Here is an 18,499-nt window from a genome sequence, read left to right as displayed (position 1 = left end):
CTCTCTCTCTCTCTCTCCTCCCCAAACACTTCCCCTTGTGCATTTATATGTATCATGCAGCATCCCAGCAGCATCATTTTTTGTAGTACGTTGTAAGTCACTTGAGTCCAGTGATGAAGGTTGTGTCGTTCCTCTTCATCCTCACAGTGTGTCTGAACTCTTCTTGTGTCCTGACGAAGACTCTGGAGTTCTTCATCGCTGCTGTGGAGACTAAATGGGAATATGCGTTTACTGAAACCACAGATCCAGGAGCAAACCAGAGGTACAATAAGATAACACTGTTCATTTTTACTTCATTCATCGGTTTTATTTATATGCATTATAAAAAATCATATCGTGAATAATGTCAGCACTAAAGACTTGTATGGCTACATGAGGTTTTAATAGATAAGTATGTAATTGATGTTTTATCACGTTGACACTGGTTTAGATTGAGTTTTGTTACACACTGCTCTCACATCACAATAGTGGCGCAGGTGTGTCGATGCTGTGGGTTCAGACAGATGAAAATATGTTCCCAGAATCATTTGGGTTTGACCATCACACATAACATCAACAGTGTATATGCACCGAAGGACAAGAAACAGATTAGAGAGACTTTTATCTTTTTATTAGTTAACATGGACTCAATCCAGCTGACTTCAAAGGGCCGAAGACTTTGACGACTGTCCAAATCTTAATTATAATGTCAGTTCTTCAGAGCGTATTGTTTTAGTTCACAGATGCCACATTTTAATCACGTTCTCTATTTATCTCTGATACAGTGAGTACAAACATGCTTTGATTGAATGTTTTCAGAACAGACTGTGATAGCACTTTATACCTTTTACTAACCGCTGAAGATCTGCTGAATATACACATTTGGTATGACCAGTGCGAAACAAAGTCTCATAATCAAAATTGATTTATATTTAAGGTGTAAAGATGATTTTAAGGTGACACGGAGAACAATATTAAACAAAGTGTTATTTTTAACACAGTCACATTCAGACACACTTTATTTGATTGACTCTGATTTATAGCTATTTATAAATACATTTTTAGGGCTAATGCATATCTTATATGACACAGCAAATGTAATGATACGAAGTCTTAAAAAAGACAGTCTGGTGAAATTAAAGAACGTTAAAGAAATTAAATGAAAGAAGTTACAGTTCATTTATTCTTTACAGAAAATTTGCATCTGGTGTTCAGAAATACATCAAGGCTGTATACACAGAATACACTGATTCCACCTTTACCACGGTAAAGTCAAAGCCTCTGTGGGCTGGTGAGTATCATTTTCCCCCAAAATTATTTTTATATGGTGAAGTCACCTTTGTTTATATAGCGCCTTATACAATACCGACTGCTTCAAAGTTATTATTGAATTTTAACTTTTGAAATGATTGAAAGTGCCTTTAGCTTTAGTTAACACTGTGTGTTTTATAATATAAATAGTGAATTAGGCCTATACATTGTTGGACATTTGATGCACTCAATGGTCACAGCTTTACTATAGACATTTACATTTAGTCATTTAGCAGATGCTTTTATCCAAGAGAGTCTGTGTTCATTTAATGTCATCAAACATTGAGTTTAAATGGTGATTAAATTCAGGTTAATAACAGTGTGGATGTCGTTGTGTCTATATCGTTAAACTGATATTATTATTAAATATGAAACTGTTTTCGTTTCTGAAATGATCTGCTTTTGTTTTTATAAATTTGTATTTTTCGTTATACTTCACATTCATGCGAAACATTGCTGTTTTTTCTGTTTGTAGGTATTCAGGGTCCGACCATCAGAACAGTCGTGAATGACAGAGTCGTGATCCACTTCAAAAACTTTGCTTCCCAGTCCTTCAGCATTTCCCCGATTGGCATCCCATACTGGAAACAATCGGAAGGTACATTTCACTGGATTTGCGCTTCTCACATTTGTTAATTCCACTTACAAAAACTAACCAAACTAAGCTTACTATGATTGATAAACAGTTTTATTATATTATATGTAAATACAAATGGTAATCAATCCACCTAAAAAACATGGTTCTTACACTTTTACTATGATAAAACACAATTTAGAGACTAGATTTACAGCATTAGACAAAATGTTGAATGCTCTCTCGTTTGTAAGTCGCTTTAGATAAACGCATTTGATAAGTGAAGAAATGTAACGTATAAACACAATCAAAACTCAAGACATTAGTGTCGACTGAACTCAGTTTGATTTTCGTGGGAACTGTTTCATCATGCTGGAAACACATCCAGTACGTGTTCTATGGAAATCTGCAAATGGATAATGAAAGTGATACACTGATGTATACAGCAATATCCTGAGGCGCAATATTTACAACACAGTGTAGATTCAAAACCCCACAATGTGCACATGTAAACCTCAACATCCTTCTGCATTTCAACACCAGGCGCAGGCTACGAGGACTCGACTTCTCTTCCAGAGAGAGCTGACGATGCAGTGCCTCCTGGTGGTTATTATAAGTATGTGTGGGACGTTGCGCCCAGCAGTGGACCGACGGCGTCAGACCCCGACTGTCTCACCTACATGTACTCATCACAGGTGGACATGGTCCGAGACTTCAACAGCGGCCTCGTCGGAGCTCTGCTCATCTGCAAAACAGGTGACAATCACTTCCCTCCAGTCTTGACGAAAGTAGACATCGAGAGTTTGGTGTGCATTTCAAGTTGGCCGGTTGTGATGTGCCCTCTCAGGTGTCCTGACTGAGGAGAGACGGCGGAACGTTCCGGAGTTTGTTCTTCTGTTTGCTGTCTTTGATGAAAGTAGGAGCTGGTATCGGGAGGTGGGCCGAATGGACAAACTGAGAAAAACACCCAGTCTGGGTCAGTTTCACACCGTCAACGGATACGTCAACTCAACCCTGCCAGGTGCGACCCGCCTCAAATCTCAGCTCTTCATCATCTGACGCCTGTCAAGACGTTTTGTTCAATCTCATAAACAGCATGTCCGGCTCATGTTTTATTTCAAAATGATATATCTGTTGTTTTGAGACACACTCAACAGTGTTGTTGTTCGTTAGGTCTAACCGTGTGTCAGAACAGCCCTCCGGTGTCCTGGCATCTCATCGGTCTTGGCTCCACCCCAGACATCCACATCATCCAGTTTGAAGGTCACACTCTGAAGGTGTTGGATCACAAGCGGGTGACGGTGGAAATGACCCCCATGACCTTTACCACGACCCTGATGAAGCCGACGGCTGCGGGACGCTTTCTGATCTCCTGTAAGATCCATTCTCATCGGACAGGTGAGGCAAAATATGCACTTTCATTTTGAAGGTCTTTTGTGAAATTTCACTTTAACGATTATGTCAGAGATGAGTAGATATTATTCCGTTTCAATTCCCCAACACACTGTGCCACTCTGAATCTCATCACTGTTGGTCTCCAGCCGGCATGAATGCGTTCTTCACTGTTGATAACTGTCCTGAACCGGTGGAGGTCCCGAGCCCAGACAAACGAAATGTCAAACATCCTGAGGAGGGGGAGGAGGATGATGAAGATAACATGTTCTCCACCATCGTATTCAAGCCAGGAGGACCCATGTCTGTTCTCCGCTCCAGCGCCAAAGGAAGGCCAAAGATCTGGGTGCATTACATCAGTGCTGAGGAAATCCACTGGGATTACACATCTCACAGCGATGACCGGTGAGGCTCATTCATGTCTTCACGTTCCTCCCGCGGATCACAGCGTTATGGCAGTCTCATACATTGTCGTCTTCTGAAAAATTCCGTTAAAAAACCCCGACATTTTCTGGAAGCTGGAGAAACAGATATTTTCCCCTGTACTGGATATATGTTAAATTGTTTTCCCTGTTTTTCTTGTACATTTGTTGTCTTTTTCTGTATTTCAAAAAATAAACTGTAAAAAAATAAATCTCGTAAAAAAACGGAAACTTTCTGGCAGCTAAGCCATGTTTAGTTTACTAAAATTAAAACTTCAAAAACCTTTCTTGAAATCAAATCAAATATTGACCTAAAAATGATTGGGAAAAACTTATCTAAAGGAAAAATTGAAATGTCACCTCAAAAATAAACGGAAATAAGTTTAAAGCATTCAAATTATAATAATAAAAAATGACAAATTGTAAAATGACATATACCAAAATTGCTAAAACTTAATAAATGTATTCCCTTCCCCCGTATTTTTCTGTCATTTTACGTTTTTTGACCTTATTTCACAAATACAACAACGTTTTTTATATTTTACGTGGAAAATCTGTAAAAAGTGACAAAATAATTCTGTAAAATTATACAGAATTTTTTTTACAGGGTGGGTACAAGTTTGTCTCAGATGATGCTGAGAAAGGAGAAAATAGACACTAATTTAGATCATTTGATAGGAAATGATTGAGTTGAATAAAACAACATCTCTTTTAATCTCTTTATTCTTATGTTTTTCTCCTTGACATCAGATTAAATGGAGAGCAAACGGAAAGGTTTTAATTGTCTCAGATATTTCTCCTGAGAAAGAGTCAGAAATCTCACAAATGTCTCAATAGGATCTCAAACATTTCTCACCAAATTTACCCAATCAAGATTATTTTACCTCTACAATACATTTATTTTACACCTCCATACTCTTCATACACGTTTATTTCTCCTAAACAATTTTAGGAGTACCAAGTTGAGACTTGAAATGCAACAGAGACAAATTCTGTCCTCATCTGTGATGTTTCCCCCCGGTGTGACAGGCTGTCATCATCGTCCTCGTCCTCATCTGAGTGGTTCAGAAAGGGTCCTCAGCGTTTGGGTGGGGTGTATAAGAAGGTGTCGTATGTGGAGTACACAGACAAGACGTTTACCGTGAAGAAGAGCACCGGCCGAATGCTGATGGGTCCTGAGCTCAGAGGAGAAGTTGGAGATACGTTTCAGGTATAAACTGTCCTATCAAAACACGAAACCGTTAACATTATTCATCTACTCCTGAAATTCACTCCCGTGTGTATCTCCGACAGATTGTTTTTAAAAATATGGCCAGCCTACCGTTCAACATTTATCCAAATGGCCTGACCAGCATTCAGCCTCTAAAGAAACCAGAAAAAGGTACGAGGCTTTTCTTTTATTTCGTGTAATAAAAAACTCGCATGCTGGATTATGAAGACTGTCATGTGTCCCGGTCATCATGCTGCATTGTCTCATAATGTTTTATTTCTGGATGGAAGACAAGCAGGTGGATCTGCGCTCGCTGGCCGTACCCCCGGGTGTGATAATGATGTACCTCTGGAAGCTGACAGCGGAAGACGGGCCCACAGAAGCCGACCCGCGCTGCCTCACCCGCGTGTACCAGAGCACGCTGGACCCGGTTCGTGATGTGGCGTCCGGGCTCGTAGGACCTCTCATCATCTGCAAACATCAATCTCTGGACAAAAAAGGCCGAGTGGTGAGACGTGGATGAAAAGATGGACAATAAATACCTGAGAACAATAGACAGATGATATCTAAGCTGTAATGCATCCCCAGGTGACATCAGACAAAGAGAAGAAACTGCTGTTTACGGTGTTCGATGAAAACCAAAGCTGGTTCTTTGAGGAGAACATTAAGAGCAGCAGTGAAGATCCAGCGAAGATCAACCGCAACGATCCGCATTTCTATGATTCCAACGTCATGCACAGTGAGTGCCGCTTGGAAACATGCGCTTGCGTTGTTCCATTATCTAAAATTCATTCTTTATTTGATCTCTCTGTCTCGTTCTCGTGCGTCAGCGGTCAATGGTTTCATGTTCAACCATCTGCAGTTCAGGATGTGTGTCGGTGATGTCATACTCTGGCACGTCGCCAGCGTCGGGATGCAGAACAACTTTCTGTCCGTCTACTTCACCGGAAACACGTTTGAGAAGGATAAAACATACGGAACGGTTCTCACGCTCTTCCCGATGACCGGAGACACGGTGACCACTGAAGTGGAGATGCTGGGTCAGAAAAACAACATCCAAAACACCTTAGCAACCACATAGCTATGCGCTAAATCCATTCAGAACGTCTTTTAACAGGATAGCAATGCCATGGTGAACCTTAGGAAAATGTTAGGGTTTTCCTCAAATGAAGAAAGATTATGGTTTTGCTACACAAATGGATATTTGATGATTATCAATACCCATCAATAAAAAACATATAATACTATAATTTTACTATAGTAAAAACAAGGTTGTTTTTCGTCAGAGAATCTAATGTCATGGTGGTCTTCAGAAAATGTAAAAATCACATGTGAGATGGGACCTTCTCTGATTCTTTGTTCTCCTTAGACGTCATTTCACATCCTTCTTGATTCTTAAATCTGCTCTCTGTATTTCCAGGTGAATGGGAGGTCAGCGCGTTTGACCCGTCTCTGAAAAATCGAGGCATGAGCGTCCGCTACAATGTGTTGAACTGCGAAAGAGTTCTCCCCGTGGTCGACAACGAAGACTACGATGAAGATCTCATGGATTTCATTGAACAGAACTTCCCGGTTCCACGGGGCACAATGGATAAAGAGCGCACAATCGCCATCCGCGTGTGCAGGAACAGAACTGTGACGGATTCGGCAGACGGGTGGGGAAACATCAGCCGTTCTTCAGACAATGAGAGACAAAACAGAAGCCCCGTGTGTGAGATTAGATATCTGTCGGCCAAGAGGAACAAAGATACGGACGAGCTATCACCGGGCGGTATCCCGCAGGATATTCTGGATCAACTGGACGCGGAGACGAGTGGAAATTCTGTGGAACATCAGAAGAGGTCCCAGCTCATCTCTGAGTCGTACAGGGGGAGGCCGGAGCTACCAAATGAGATTCCTGATCTGACTTTTAATATCACAGACGACACGGAAATAATTGACAAACAGCAAAATCTGAACATTACAAACGTAGAGTCAGAAAACAGATCCCAATCAGGTCAACCCAATAAAACAGACAATGCGCTTGGAAAATTATTTCCAAGCGATAAAAACCGCATTCAACACTTAAAGGATCTTAAAGAAGGTTCAGGGGTCGTGTCAGAGAATCAAACCGATTTAAAAGTAAGAATTCGACGGGAGATGTGGACCATCAACAAAGACAAACTAAATGAAGCGGGTGTAAAAGTGGAGAAAGTTCGTAGCAACAACGAAGTGCTGGAAGACTCTGGAAGTTCTGGTCTGAAGCGGGACAAGATGGAGGAGAGTTTGGATCCTCTGAGCTATAATTACAAAAACCCAAAGACGTTTCGAGCAAACACTGACGTTGAGGAACTCCCATCAAGCTCCTCAGAGAATCAGACGTACGGCAGAAAATCAACGACGGACGACTATGATGATTATAGTGACGACGGAAGCGTTCACAGCGCGGGCCACAATGACAACGATCATTTCAACATCAGGTCCACAGAGTCCAGATTCAGAAGTTATTACATCGCCGCAGAGGAAACCATGTGGGATTATGGGATTAATCGACCAGCTCAGCTCATTAAACAGAGGTGACGATACCTACGCGACAGTCACAAACACAACGTCTGAGAAATAAACCCAAACAAATTTAGTGTAAAGTGAATGTAGAGGTCAAATCATCTGGATTTGAGTAAATGTGATGAGAAATGTTTGAGTTCACATTGAGATCTTCAATATTATTGAGTTTTGATTGCAGACGAGACAAATCTGAGCTCAGTTTGACACATTGACGTCTCTTCTCAAACTCTGATGACAGACACATTTGTGACATTCTCTTTTTCTCAAGAGAAATATCTGAGACACAGACGAGATTCTGTACCTTCACTGAATATTTCATTTTTCTTTAGGGAGATGAGGAGAGGACTGAAGAAATATTTCCCAGCCTACAAAAAAGTGATTTTCAGAGCCTACCAGGACCGAGATTTCAAGAATCCCATCCAGCGTGGAGAACTAGACGAGCACCTCGGCATTCTGGGTCCGGTGCTGAAGGCTGAGATCAATGATGTTCTCACGGTGAGTCTCTTCGTTTACTGTTTTTCTATTCATATTTCAAAAGCTAACACCCTGTCTCTTGTTGGTTCATCCCACAAGGTGGTTTTTAAGAATCTGGCATCCAGACCGTACTCCTTTCATCTTCATGGCGTGTACGATAAGACGCAGGGGAGTTTTGGGCCGGGGATGAACCCGGAGGGTTTCAAGGTTAAGGAGGAGGGACCGGGTGATGCCGTCCCACCGGGCGAAGAGCGAGTTTACAGCTGGAGGATCTCAAAAAGACAAGGGCCTTCAGCGGCAGAGTTTGACTGCAAGGCTGGAGCTTATTACTCGGATGTCAACATGGTGAATATTACGGTCAAGAGTAGAGTTTTTATAAGAACATGGGAGCGATGTTTGTGAAATGGACCGTTTTTAAATTATTTCTTGTTTTTTTGTTGATTCAACTTAAAAATCAAATTTGGAGTTATTTTAACTTAAAAATATGACCTTTGACTAATTGAGTTAATTAGGTTGAATTAACTCAAAATGTTAAGGCAACCAGGTAACTTATTTTATTAAGTTGAGCCAACACATGTTTTTACAGTGTACACAAAATTAAATGTGAATGAAATGTGTTTCAAAGCAACAAAGCAGAAAAACATTGTAATATAACGTCTCAATTAAAACGGCACCAGATTGATGCTTTTACTGTATTTCTATCGTGTTCATCAGGAAAAGGACATTAACTCTGGTCTGATCGGTCCGATGCTGATATGTCGTCCTGGGACCCTGCGTCCACGTGTCTTGCTTCAGCCGGGGGTGACCGATTTCTTTCTGCTCTTCACCACCTTTGATGAAAGAAAGAGTTGGTACCTGGACTACAACATCAGGAAGTTCTGCGCCCCACCCTGCCAGGCCAGAGAAAACGACCCGTGGTTCCAGATCAGCAACAAGTTTGCCGGTACATTCATTTGTTTTTTGTGTATGATGTCATTTTCACATCATGTTGGAATTGAGATTTCAATTATTTCTCCTAACGGAAGAGCAAATGGAAACATCTGTTTTGCATCTCAGATATTTCTCCTGAGAAAAAGAGTCAAATTAGAGTTTGAAAAGAGACGTCAACGATGTGTCAAACTGAGCTCAGATTTGTCTCGTCTGCAGTCAAAAGTCAATATTAGTGAAGATCTCAATATCAACTCAAACATTTCTCATCACATTTACTCAAATCCAGATGATTCTAAAGAGTGTTTACTTGTCTCACACAGCTATTAATGGTTATGTGTCTGAGACTCTTCCCGGGTTGATCACTGAACAGTATCAGACGGCTCGCTGGCATCTCCTCAACGTCGGGAGTGGAGGAGAGTTTCACGCCGTGCATTTCCACGGCCTGCCGTTCAGTGTCGGGAAAGACCAGGAACACCGCATGGGAATTTTCAACCTCTATCCGGGTAAACTACACACGCTTCAATCAGACAGAACGTATTCACACATGATTTACAGCATTACTGCGTTATCCACGTCCAGTATATTGCCTTAAAGGGATAGTTCAATTCTGTCAACATTTATATCTTTTATTTTTTATAAAAACATTTTAAAAGTGTAAATTATTTTGTTCTGTTGAACACGGAGATATTTGGAAAAATGTTAGCAACTGACATTTCTAGGACATCATTGACTACCATAGCAGGAAAAAATATTCTATCTTTATTCTCAATCATTTAGGAAAGCAAACAGTTCTAAGGCACCTTTGACTACCATTTTTTCTACTGTGGTTGTCAATGATGTCCCAGATATGTCAGTTGCTAACATTCTTCCAAATATCTTTCTTTGTGTTGAACCAAACAAAGACATTTAAATAGGTCTGGAACAACCAGAGGGTGAGTAATTCACAACAGAATGTTTATTTTTTTTAGTAAACCATTCCTTTAATAAAGAAAAAAATAACTTTCTGATAAGTCTCGATACCGATCTTCAGGTGTGTTTGGGACGGTGGGGACGAGACCGTCCATGGCAGGCACCTGGTTAATAGAGTGCACGATAGGAGAGCATCAGATGGCCGGCATGAGAGCAAAATTACTGGTGTACAATCCACGTAAGCACAAAATCACTGATCTACAACATCCACAAATCTGTCTGCATCTGTGTCGGATTCACTAAACAGATTGTTTTCCCTCAGGATGTATTCAGCCATTAGGAATGCAGTCCGGATGGATTAATAATGACCAAATAACAGCCTCGGATTACTACGGTAAGGCCAAGTAAATACAATGTAAACACTATAATGAAGACAAGACAAAGATTAGCTTAAATGGACAGTTCACCCAAAAATGAAAATTCTGTCATCATTTACACACTCTCAGATTGTTCCAAAACGTGCTAAACACAAAGGAAGATATTTGGAAGAATGATCTCATCCCCACATTGACTCCCATAGTATTTATTTTCCCTACCATGGCAGTAAATGGGGGATGAGATCTGTTTGGTTACTGTCAGACATTCTTCCAAATATCTTCCTTTGTCTTTAGCAGAACAAAGAAATGTATACAGGTTCTGAACAACCTGAGGGGGAGTCAATGATGACAGAATTGTCATTTTTGGGTGAACTCTCCCTTTAAGCCAGGACTAAGCTTAGTTAAACCAGGATATTGAAGTCATTTTTAAAACATACTTTACAACAACAAAAAAACATCTTAGTTCGAAACCATTGCTCTGATATATTTTAAGATGTGTCAGTGCAGGTTGTGTTCAATTAAGACACCTCCAACATGTAGGTTAGTCTGGGACTAGGCTTAAGCCCTGTCTGGGAAACACCCTATAAGTCTGCACTACAGTCAAATTTTTAGATACTGCACCTTAGTAAATATTAAAATAGAACGCGGTATTTGCTACAGTTGATCAATTTACTGTACTATAGTGTACTATATGGACAAGTCTGTTGTCATCAGTAATGAAGTTACGAAGTTATTTTAAGTGTGCATGCATATAAAACCAAACGTTTTTGTTTCTACCCAATTTCAATGTTTATTTGATTGAAAAAGAGAAAAGAACGCTAGAATTCCCATGATTGTTAATGGGCTATCTATAGTTGATGTGGCATAGATGAATCCTTCATAAAGTCCAGAGTTTTCCTGGTGCACTTGAAGGTAACATCAACCGCTTAGCAACCACCCACAACACGCTAGCATCATGACTTTTGCACATAGAAACAGGAAAATGTGATTTCTCTTTAAGGTGACTGGAAGCCCAGTTTAGCTCGACTGGAGTTAAGTGGATCTGTTAATGCCTGGATGGGCTCCAGAAACGATTCTTGGCTCCAGGTAAAATAAATCTCTTGTTTGTAAAGATAACATGCCGTGCCATGGATAAATGTTGACCTTGTCATGGACTTGGGTGACTTATCTCCATATATCACGGTTAAGAATAACACAATATAAACCCACTGTGATTTATGTGTTGCACATTTCTTAAGACGCCTTTGACATCTTATATAACATCAACACATAATTCATTCGCTGTCAGCAAGACAAAGTGAGACCTGCCCACTTTGAAATGCTATAAATACGAGTCAACATAATAATATGGTTGCAAAGTCATGGAAAATGAGCGCATTCAACATAAACATCTTTGTTGGTGTCGTTTGATTGCTCTGTGATTGACCGACAGTTCTGGATCGGTCAAATGACTGAAATGTCTCTTCATGTTTTATGTCTTTGTGTGTGTCAGGTGGATCTGTTAAGGCCGATGCTCCTTCATGGTGTTCAGACGCAGGGTGCAAAGACGTCGATGGGTCTGAGCGAGTGCTTCACCATCCAGTACACCATCAGTTACAGCACAGACCAGCAGACCTGGTTCACCTACATAGGAAACAGCACCAAGTCATCTTACGTCAGTATCAACACTAAACTGAAGAATAAACTTAAAGGCACAATACTCGACATTTATAAAGTTTTAGTGTGGACAAAATGTATAATAGGTTCTAATGCGTTTCCAATGTCTTTTGTCGTGTCGCGTCCGTTGTAGACTCGGTCTTAGAATTTTATGATGTACTGTAATTTGTTATAGTTCTCATCATCATTCTCCACCCTCTTTCTGACCTTAAATTAAGACTTTCAATGTCTGACCGCTGATTGGCTGAGCTCTCTGTAAGTGTGGGTGGTTCCAAGTCAATGTGCTGATGGTTATGATGAACAGAACAGAACAGAATAATGAACCCAAACCCAAAAATGGACTCATTGACTCAACCGCAGGTTGTTCCAAACCTGTACAAATTTCTTTGCTTGGTTGAACACAAATGAAGATATTTGGAAGAATGTCAGTAACCAAGCAGATCTCATCTTTGTTGAAAAACAAAGACTTTGGGAGTCAATGGGGGATGAGATTTGTTTGGTTACTGACATTCTTTCAAATATCTTCCTTTGTGTTGAGCAGAACAAAGAAATGTATGCAGGTTTGGAACAACCTGAAGGTGAGTCAATGACGACAAAAAAATCATTTTTGGGTGAACTGTCCCTTTAAGATGAAATGACAGTTTCATGATACCTTCAGACTGCATTAGACCTTTGAAACGTTCTTCTTGTTTATTTGACAACAGACCTTCAATGGAAACATGGACGGTTATAAAATAAAAGAGAATTTGTTTTCTCCTCCCATCGTGGGTCGATACATCAGGATTCACCCGCTGACCTATCAGAAACAGCCCACCCTGAGGATAGAGCTGCTGGGGTGTGACCTCAACAGTGAGTCAAAACACGCACACACACACACGCACGCACGCACGCACGCGCACACACACACGCACACACACTCATCACAGCCGTATCTAATGATGAAGAAGAGGGATTCACTTTCAGAACTTGGGATAGTAATCAGGATGTAAATGTGGTTGTGGGAATGCTCTGGATGTTTTTGTTAGCACCTGAGCGTGTCATCTTGTGTCAGAGGAATGACATTTTCAGTTCTGGTCTGCTTTTACCTTTTCTCTTTCTTCTTTCATTCATCAGAATATCACTGACTATTTTGTTTGAGAAGACTGCTTCAGATGTTTGTACTCTTCTCTGGGATTGGATAATGTCTCTGTTGCTTCACAACCAAAAAAAAAGCCCTTCGGATAGCAAGGCCCTGCAGTCTATGAAGAAAACATCAAAGACTTTTATACTAATGAGCATGCACGGTTGTTTCTGTATGTGTTTCAGGTTGTTTTATGCCGTTGGGAATGCAGCGTCACTTGATTCCCGGCACAAGTATCACAGCCTCATCGTTCCTGAATAAATGGTTACGCTCCTGGAGTCCTGACCTCGCCCGACTCCATCAGGAAGGCCAAGCAAATGCATGGAGACCTAAGGTACCATCCATCCATCCATTGATTTGTTCATTTATCTAAAGCCACTTATAATTCAAAGTGTATAGTTTAAAAAATAAAAAAAATCGAATCTTACCATGCTATGTGCTCGTCCGTGGTTAAAAACATGTTTTCATGTTGCGGAGGTTCTTGCATATATTGAATTGAAAACTGTGATTTACATTTATTTACATTTACATTTATTCATTTGGCAGACACTTTTATCCAAAGCGACTTACAAGTAGGAGAGCATTTAAGCATTTTGTCCACACGCTAAACAGTACCGTTAGTTTACAAGATTTAATGAGTATTCAGAGTTTCTCTGGATGTGAAAATTTACAGCAAAACATTCAGAGCTGTAATTTGATTTCATATGCATTATTAATAAGATGTTTTATTTACTTTGATGTATTTTTATTTAACCTTTTTATGAATGAATTATACATTTTAATTTGTAACGTGTATTTGTGTGAAAGTGTGTGTATTACATGTTTCTGTGCTTTGGCATTGTAAATCTGAATCTTTGACTCTTGAGTAAACCTTGTTCTCTCTCTCTCTCTAGACTAATAATCCTCACGAGTGGTTGCAGGTGGACTTTGGTTCAATGAGGAGAGTGACAGGTGTGCTAACACAGGGAGCTCGATCCATGTTGAAACAGATGATGGTCACTGAATTTACCGTCTCCATCAGCAGTGATGCTCGCAGCTGGAACAGTGTGAAGGAGCAGCTCACAGATGAAGAGAAGGTTCTGGTTTTAACACACCTTACTATAAATAGAACTTCAATATATATATAGTATATCACATTAAAAATATATCAAATACATCATACTCATTTTGTATTGTGTTTCTCTGCTGCAGATTTTTGAAGGAAACAGTGAATACGATGAGGAGATGCTGAACACGTTTGATCCTCCGCTCTTCACACGCTTCATCCGGATTCATCCGACAGGCTGGGTCAATGACATCGCCCTCCGCGTGGAGTTCCTGGGCTGTAATACTCAACCACCACTTTGAGAAAGAAAGGCAGATGTGTTATTCGTGTAGTCTCGGTTCTGAACTCCGTCAGCCAAAACATGATAAACGAGATCTTATAACTGCTGTCTAGGTGAGCGTACATGTTTCTTATGAATCGCTGTAAGTTATATTTGAGTCGATTATTCTGCTGAGGAAATACACACTTACCAGTACATGTGCCATCACGTATCCATACAAGTTAGTTGGCACTTGGAAGATTATTTTTATGACTCTTTCTATCTGTTTGTATATACTGGTCCGGATTAACTACTGAATTTGACATATGCTGTACTTTTGCACTGTAAAACAAGAGTGAGGTTTATGTTTTATAAAATATTTAAAGTAAAGTTTTAAGGTTAAACGTCTTTTAATGTAACACATACATTATTCTTTCTCGTTGTAGTATGTCGACAGTCAGTCTGACATTAAACATTCTTAGTCTTCTGCTTCTTCATCCTTGAGAAAACACACACATATTTCTACACACGAATACAGTCTTTTGTGTCGCTGTCACTATAATATGTGTGAAATGAAGGGCGGATGCACACGAATGAAATACGGCTTACGGAAAACGGGTAAATGTTTATTCTGTACGCCGGCGTGCTGAAGAGAATCCTGGACGGACTCGGAGAACGTCGCAGGAATGAGATAACGTTTCCATGTTCTGGTGGAGATAAAACTGGAGCGTACTATCAGTTCCTGTTTGACAGGAAGTGCTCGCAGGGATGTGTTTAACTTGGAGAGGAACTGAAGGCTTTAGTCTGAGAGCAGATTGTCGAACCTATTGTGTCACCTGTTATCTCATCAAAGACAAACAGTTACTAACAAACATCACCAGCAACATTAAACACTCATCCGCCTCTATTAGTATTATTAGTATTATAGTGAACAAATGATGTACACCTTAGAAATGTCATGAAAGTTTATCATTTACAATATTTTTAAAATATATTACAGTATGTAAAGTAATATAAGATTTTCACTTTTATGTTTGAATTGTATGGGTCAAAATGATTGATTTTTCTTTAATGGCAAAAATCACAGGATATGAAGTAAAGATCATGTTCCATGAAGATAATTTGTAAATTTCCAACAGGAAATATATCAAAACTTTGTTTTTGTGAGTGGATGCAGCAAAATTGCAAAATCGTTTCATTTTTCGCACCCTCAGGTTCCAGATTGTATCTCGGCCAAATATTGTCCTATCCTAACAAAACATATATCAATAAAAGCTTCTTTATTCAGCTTTCAGATTATGTATAAATCTCAATTTCGAAAAATGGACCCTTAAGACCCTTTGTTGTCCAGGTTCATAAAAGAAGATATTTTTAAGAACATTACCCAACAACATCAGACCCCCTTGACTTCCATTGTATGAACACAAAACTATGGATCTGCAGTTCTTTGTGTATTTAAGTTCTGTCAATAAAAACAAGGCAGAGATTTACGATTTATATACAAATATAAAAAACAGACACGGTTCTGATATATCTAATAGTACAATCAGAGTAAAACATTTGGCATAGTAGGAAAATTTCTCATTTCTTATCCATTGTGTGCAGTGTTGGGTGTAACTAGTTACTAAGTAATTAGTTACTGTAATTTAATTACTTTCCCTTGGAAAAGTAAAGTAAGGGATTACTCTTATTTTTTCTGTAATTTAATGACAGTTACTTTTGATGTAATTAAACTAAATACTTTGTGTAATATATGTGTGTGTAATAGTGGAATTGACATCAAAATTCAAAGTCTAACTTTAAAATCTGTGCTTTAATGTAAAATTCTCACATTTGTAATACTTTGGTCAGTTAATAAGAGTACTTTATGTAGTTTAATATTATTTATTTGAATGAATTAAAAGAGCCCTTTCATGCCTATCCTTGAATCACTGAACTAATCAAGGTTGATGTAGGATATAGAAAGTAATTAGTAATAAGTAACTAAATACTTTTTGGAGAGAGTCATTTGTGTAATCTAATTACACTATTGAGTATGTAATTAGTAACTAGTAATTTATTACTTTTTCAGAGTAACTTACCCAACACTGATTGTGTGCCATATCAAAATAATCACATCATCTCAAGTTCAGCTATTACTTGTGTTAAAACAAAGAAAAGCAGGTTGTAGGGCTTTGAAAACATCAGTGCTTTCTTGGCAAATCTAATAAGTAATCTAATAACACGAATTAATAAATAACCATCCAGAACAGGCTGACAAAAGCACAATGCCCTGTCAACCACCCGTAACGCCCTGGAATCATGCCCGCGAGGTTTGCTTGATAATCACCACTTCAGCAATGTCTGTATATTCCTTTATATGTCCACATTAGGTGTGCTTTTACATAACCTGTGTGTTACGGGTTTGTTCTGTTCCTCTGAGTCAGTCTGTCTGTTTTAAAGGCACAGGGGCACGTGTGTCATCCATCATGCGTCGTCTGCTGGAGTAGAGGTCATGACTCACACGTTCTCTCAGTCATCCACACCGGAATGAATTAAATACTGACATTACTATCTTTTCCACCAAACCATTCCAACACAGGTACGTAAAAGTGAGGTTTTTATGGATTTTATGTGCTGTTTCAGTAGTCAGGACGGAGTGAGTAAACAGATTGAATCCGGGGGTGCCGTCACTCTGAGTAAAGCAAATCAAAAACAGACGTCTTTTCCATATTTTCTCTCATTCCTTTTCCAACTGCTGTGGCCACAGCGAATGAAACTTTCCTGCTCTTCTTGTCTGTGTTACACATCATCATGATGATGTCACATCTGTGCACGGCCACATTTCAGGTTCAGGTTGAAATAGTTGTATTCAAAAGGATTTAAAGTTCATTAGCCTCATGAACGTTCTGTTTGAAGGTGAACCGTACTTTACATTTTTCAAGGATCTGTACTTTATCAGTGTTTTTTTTTTGTTTTTTTTAATGTTTTTTTTTTTTTTTTTTTTTTTTTTTTTTTTTTAATTTTTTTTTTTTTTTTTTTTTTTTTTTTTTACCTTTAATTCCTAATTACTGTACACTAATAATACATTATTTGAGCGAAAATACTTGAGTAAAAGTATGAAAGTACCAGATTTTTATGTACTTAAGTATCAAAGAATATTAACATGTATTTATGAAATGTAGTGAAGTAAAATCCATGATATAAGCTTTATAATGTAGTGACGTAAAATCTTTTCAAAGTGAATACGTTTTGATAAAGTATAGATATTTCAAAATGTACTTGAGAGTAAAAATACTTAAATACTGCCCACTGAACTCATTTACACGCTTTTGCTCTCGAATGATCAACTATAATCGATTAAAACTTGTTAAACAGATTTGTAAGATTTGTAAAGCAGGTCACTACAACTATGACTTTAAGCTTTAGTAACTCAAACAAACTCTTACTCAAAACCCTTACACTGGCCGACATACAGAGAGAGAGATGAACACTACATGTGTAAATCTACTCAGAGGTTTAAAATCATCATCATCATCATGATGCTTCAGAAGGTATTCAAGACTTCATTTCACTCTAACAGCACAGGAAACATGAACTCTGAAATGCCAACTGGGGAGGTTGGGTGATTGAGTCATTCTGGAACATTTTGATCAAGTAATTATTCAAATATAACCAAATAATGATGAAAGAACATTAACATTAAATGATTGCTTCAAATCCCATCTGATTTTACAACGTAAAATTGTGTCTTATACTTTTGTATTATTCATGTAGAAGGTATATTAATGCGCAGGTTGCTTAACAAAGGCTAAAGGCACTTATAGAACAATGAAGTATATTAAAAAGAAATATCATTGGATGCATATTATTAAAAAGTATGTCCGTCCCGTATGATTTACTGCTTCATATGATTTATCTCATCATTTTTGAGACTTTAGTCTGGATTTCGCAGACAGGGTTTGGATTTATCAGAGGCTGAGCGCCCCCTGCAGATGTTTTTGTGCTATTACAGAAAACTCTGATGCCTTTATAAACAATTATAGCCTTCTACAGGTGCTGATTTAGAATTTAAAAACTTACATTTTAACATCATTTTTATTTGGTTTTCAGTTATGAACGCAAGCACCAAGTTTCTGGGTCATGTTGTGTCAAGCATGGTTCAAACAAACAGGTCAGAAGAGAGCTGAGTGGACAGAGACTCTGACCTGATTCTGATTCTGTTTATGCAATCACAAAACATGGTCACAACGATTATTTTGTCACAATGCCTAAATTATATTGCAACACTGTAGCGCACGCAAACACAATTCCAACA

The 18,499-nt window shown here is 38.9% G+C and overlaps 1 protein-coding gene across 1 annotated transcript; it reads left to right on the top strand.

The window, feature by feature from the left end:
• The first annotated feature begins 95 nt into the window (after nt 1-95).
• On the top strand, nt 96-15,506 carry f8 (coagulation factor VIII, procoagulant component). Its single transcript, XM_057350260.1, has 25 exons — nt 96-262; nt 1,173-1,270; nt 1,766-1,888; nt 2,408-2,620; nt 2,712-2,885; nt 3,038-3,262; nt 3,406-3,661; nt 4,708-4,888; nt 4,972-5,059; nt 5,179-5,396; nt 5,477-5,627; nt 5,719-5,928; nt 6,309-7,443; nt 7,762-7,927; nt 8,006-8,251; nt 8,621-8,849; nt 9,157-9,339; nt 9,867-9,983; nt 10,068-10,139; nt 11,123-11,208; nt 11,615-11,776; nt 12,483-12,627; nt 13,084-13,232; nt 13,792-13,974; nt 14,090-15,506. The coding sequence occupies exons 1-25, from the start codon at nt 114-116 to the stop codon at nt 14,243-14,245; spliced, it is 5,115 nt and encodes a 1,704-aa protein (XP_057206243.1). The 5' UTR covers nt 96-113; the 3' UTR covers nt 14,246-15,506.
• Nucleotides 15,507-18,499: the final 2,993 nt, after the last annotated feature.

Source organism: Triplophysa rosa, linkage group LG13 (genome assembly GCF_024868665.1).
Source record: "Triplophysa rosa linkage group LG13, Trosa_1v2, whole genome shotgun sequence".
Classification (NCBI taxonomy): Eukaryota; Metazoa; Chordata; class Actinopteri; order Cypriniformes; family Nemacheilidae; genus Triplophysa; species Triplophysa rosa.
The sequence above is the reverse complement of the archived record's forward strand: the minus strand, read 5'-3'. Positions and strand labels throughout refer to the sequence as shown.

Coding starts and splice junctions, on each gene's coding strand:
- f8 (XM_057350260.1), top strand. CDS start 114: ATGAAGGTTGTGTCGTTCCTCTTCATCCTCACAGTGTGTCTGAACTCT. Junction 3,263..3,405: donor GATCCATTCTCATCGGACAG/GTGAGGCAAAAT, acceptor GTTGGTCTCCAG/CCGGCATGAATGCGTTCTTC. Junction 11,209..11,614: donor GAAACGATTCTTGGCTCCAG/GTAAAATAAATC, acceptor TGTGTGTGTCAG/GTGGATCTGTTAAGGCCGAT.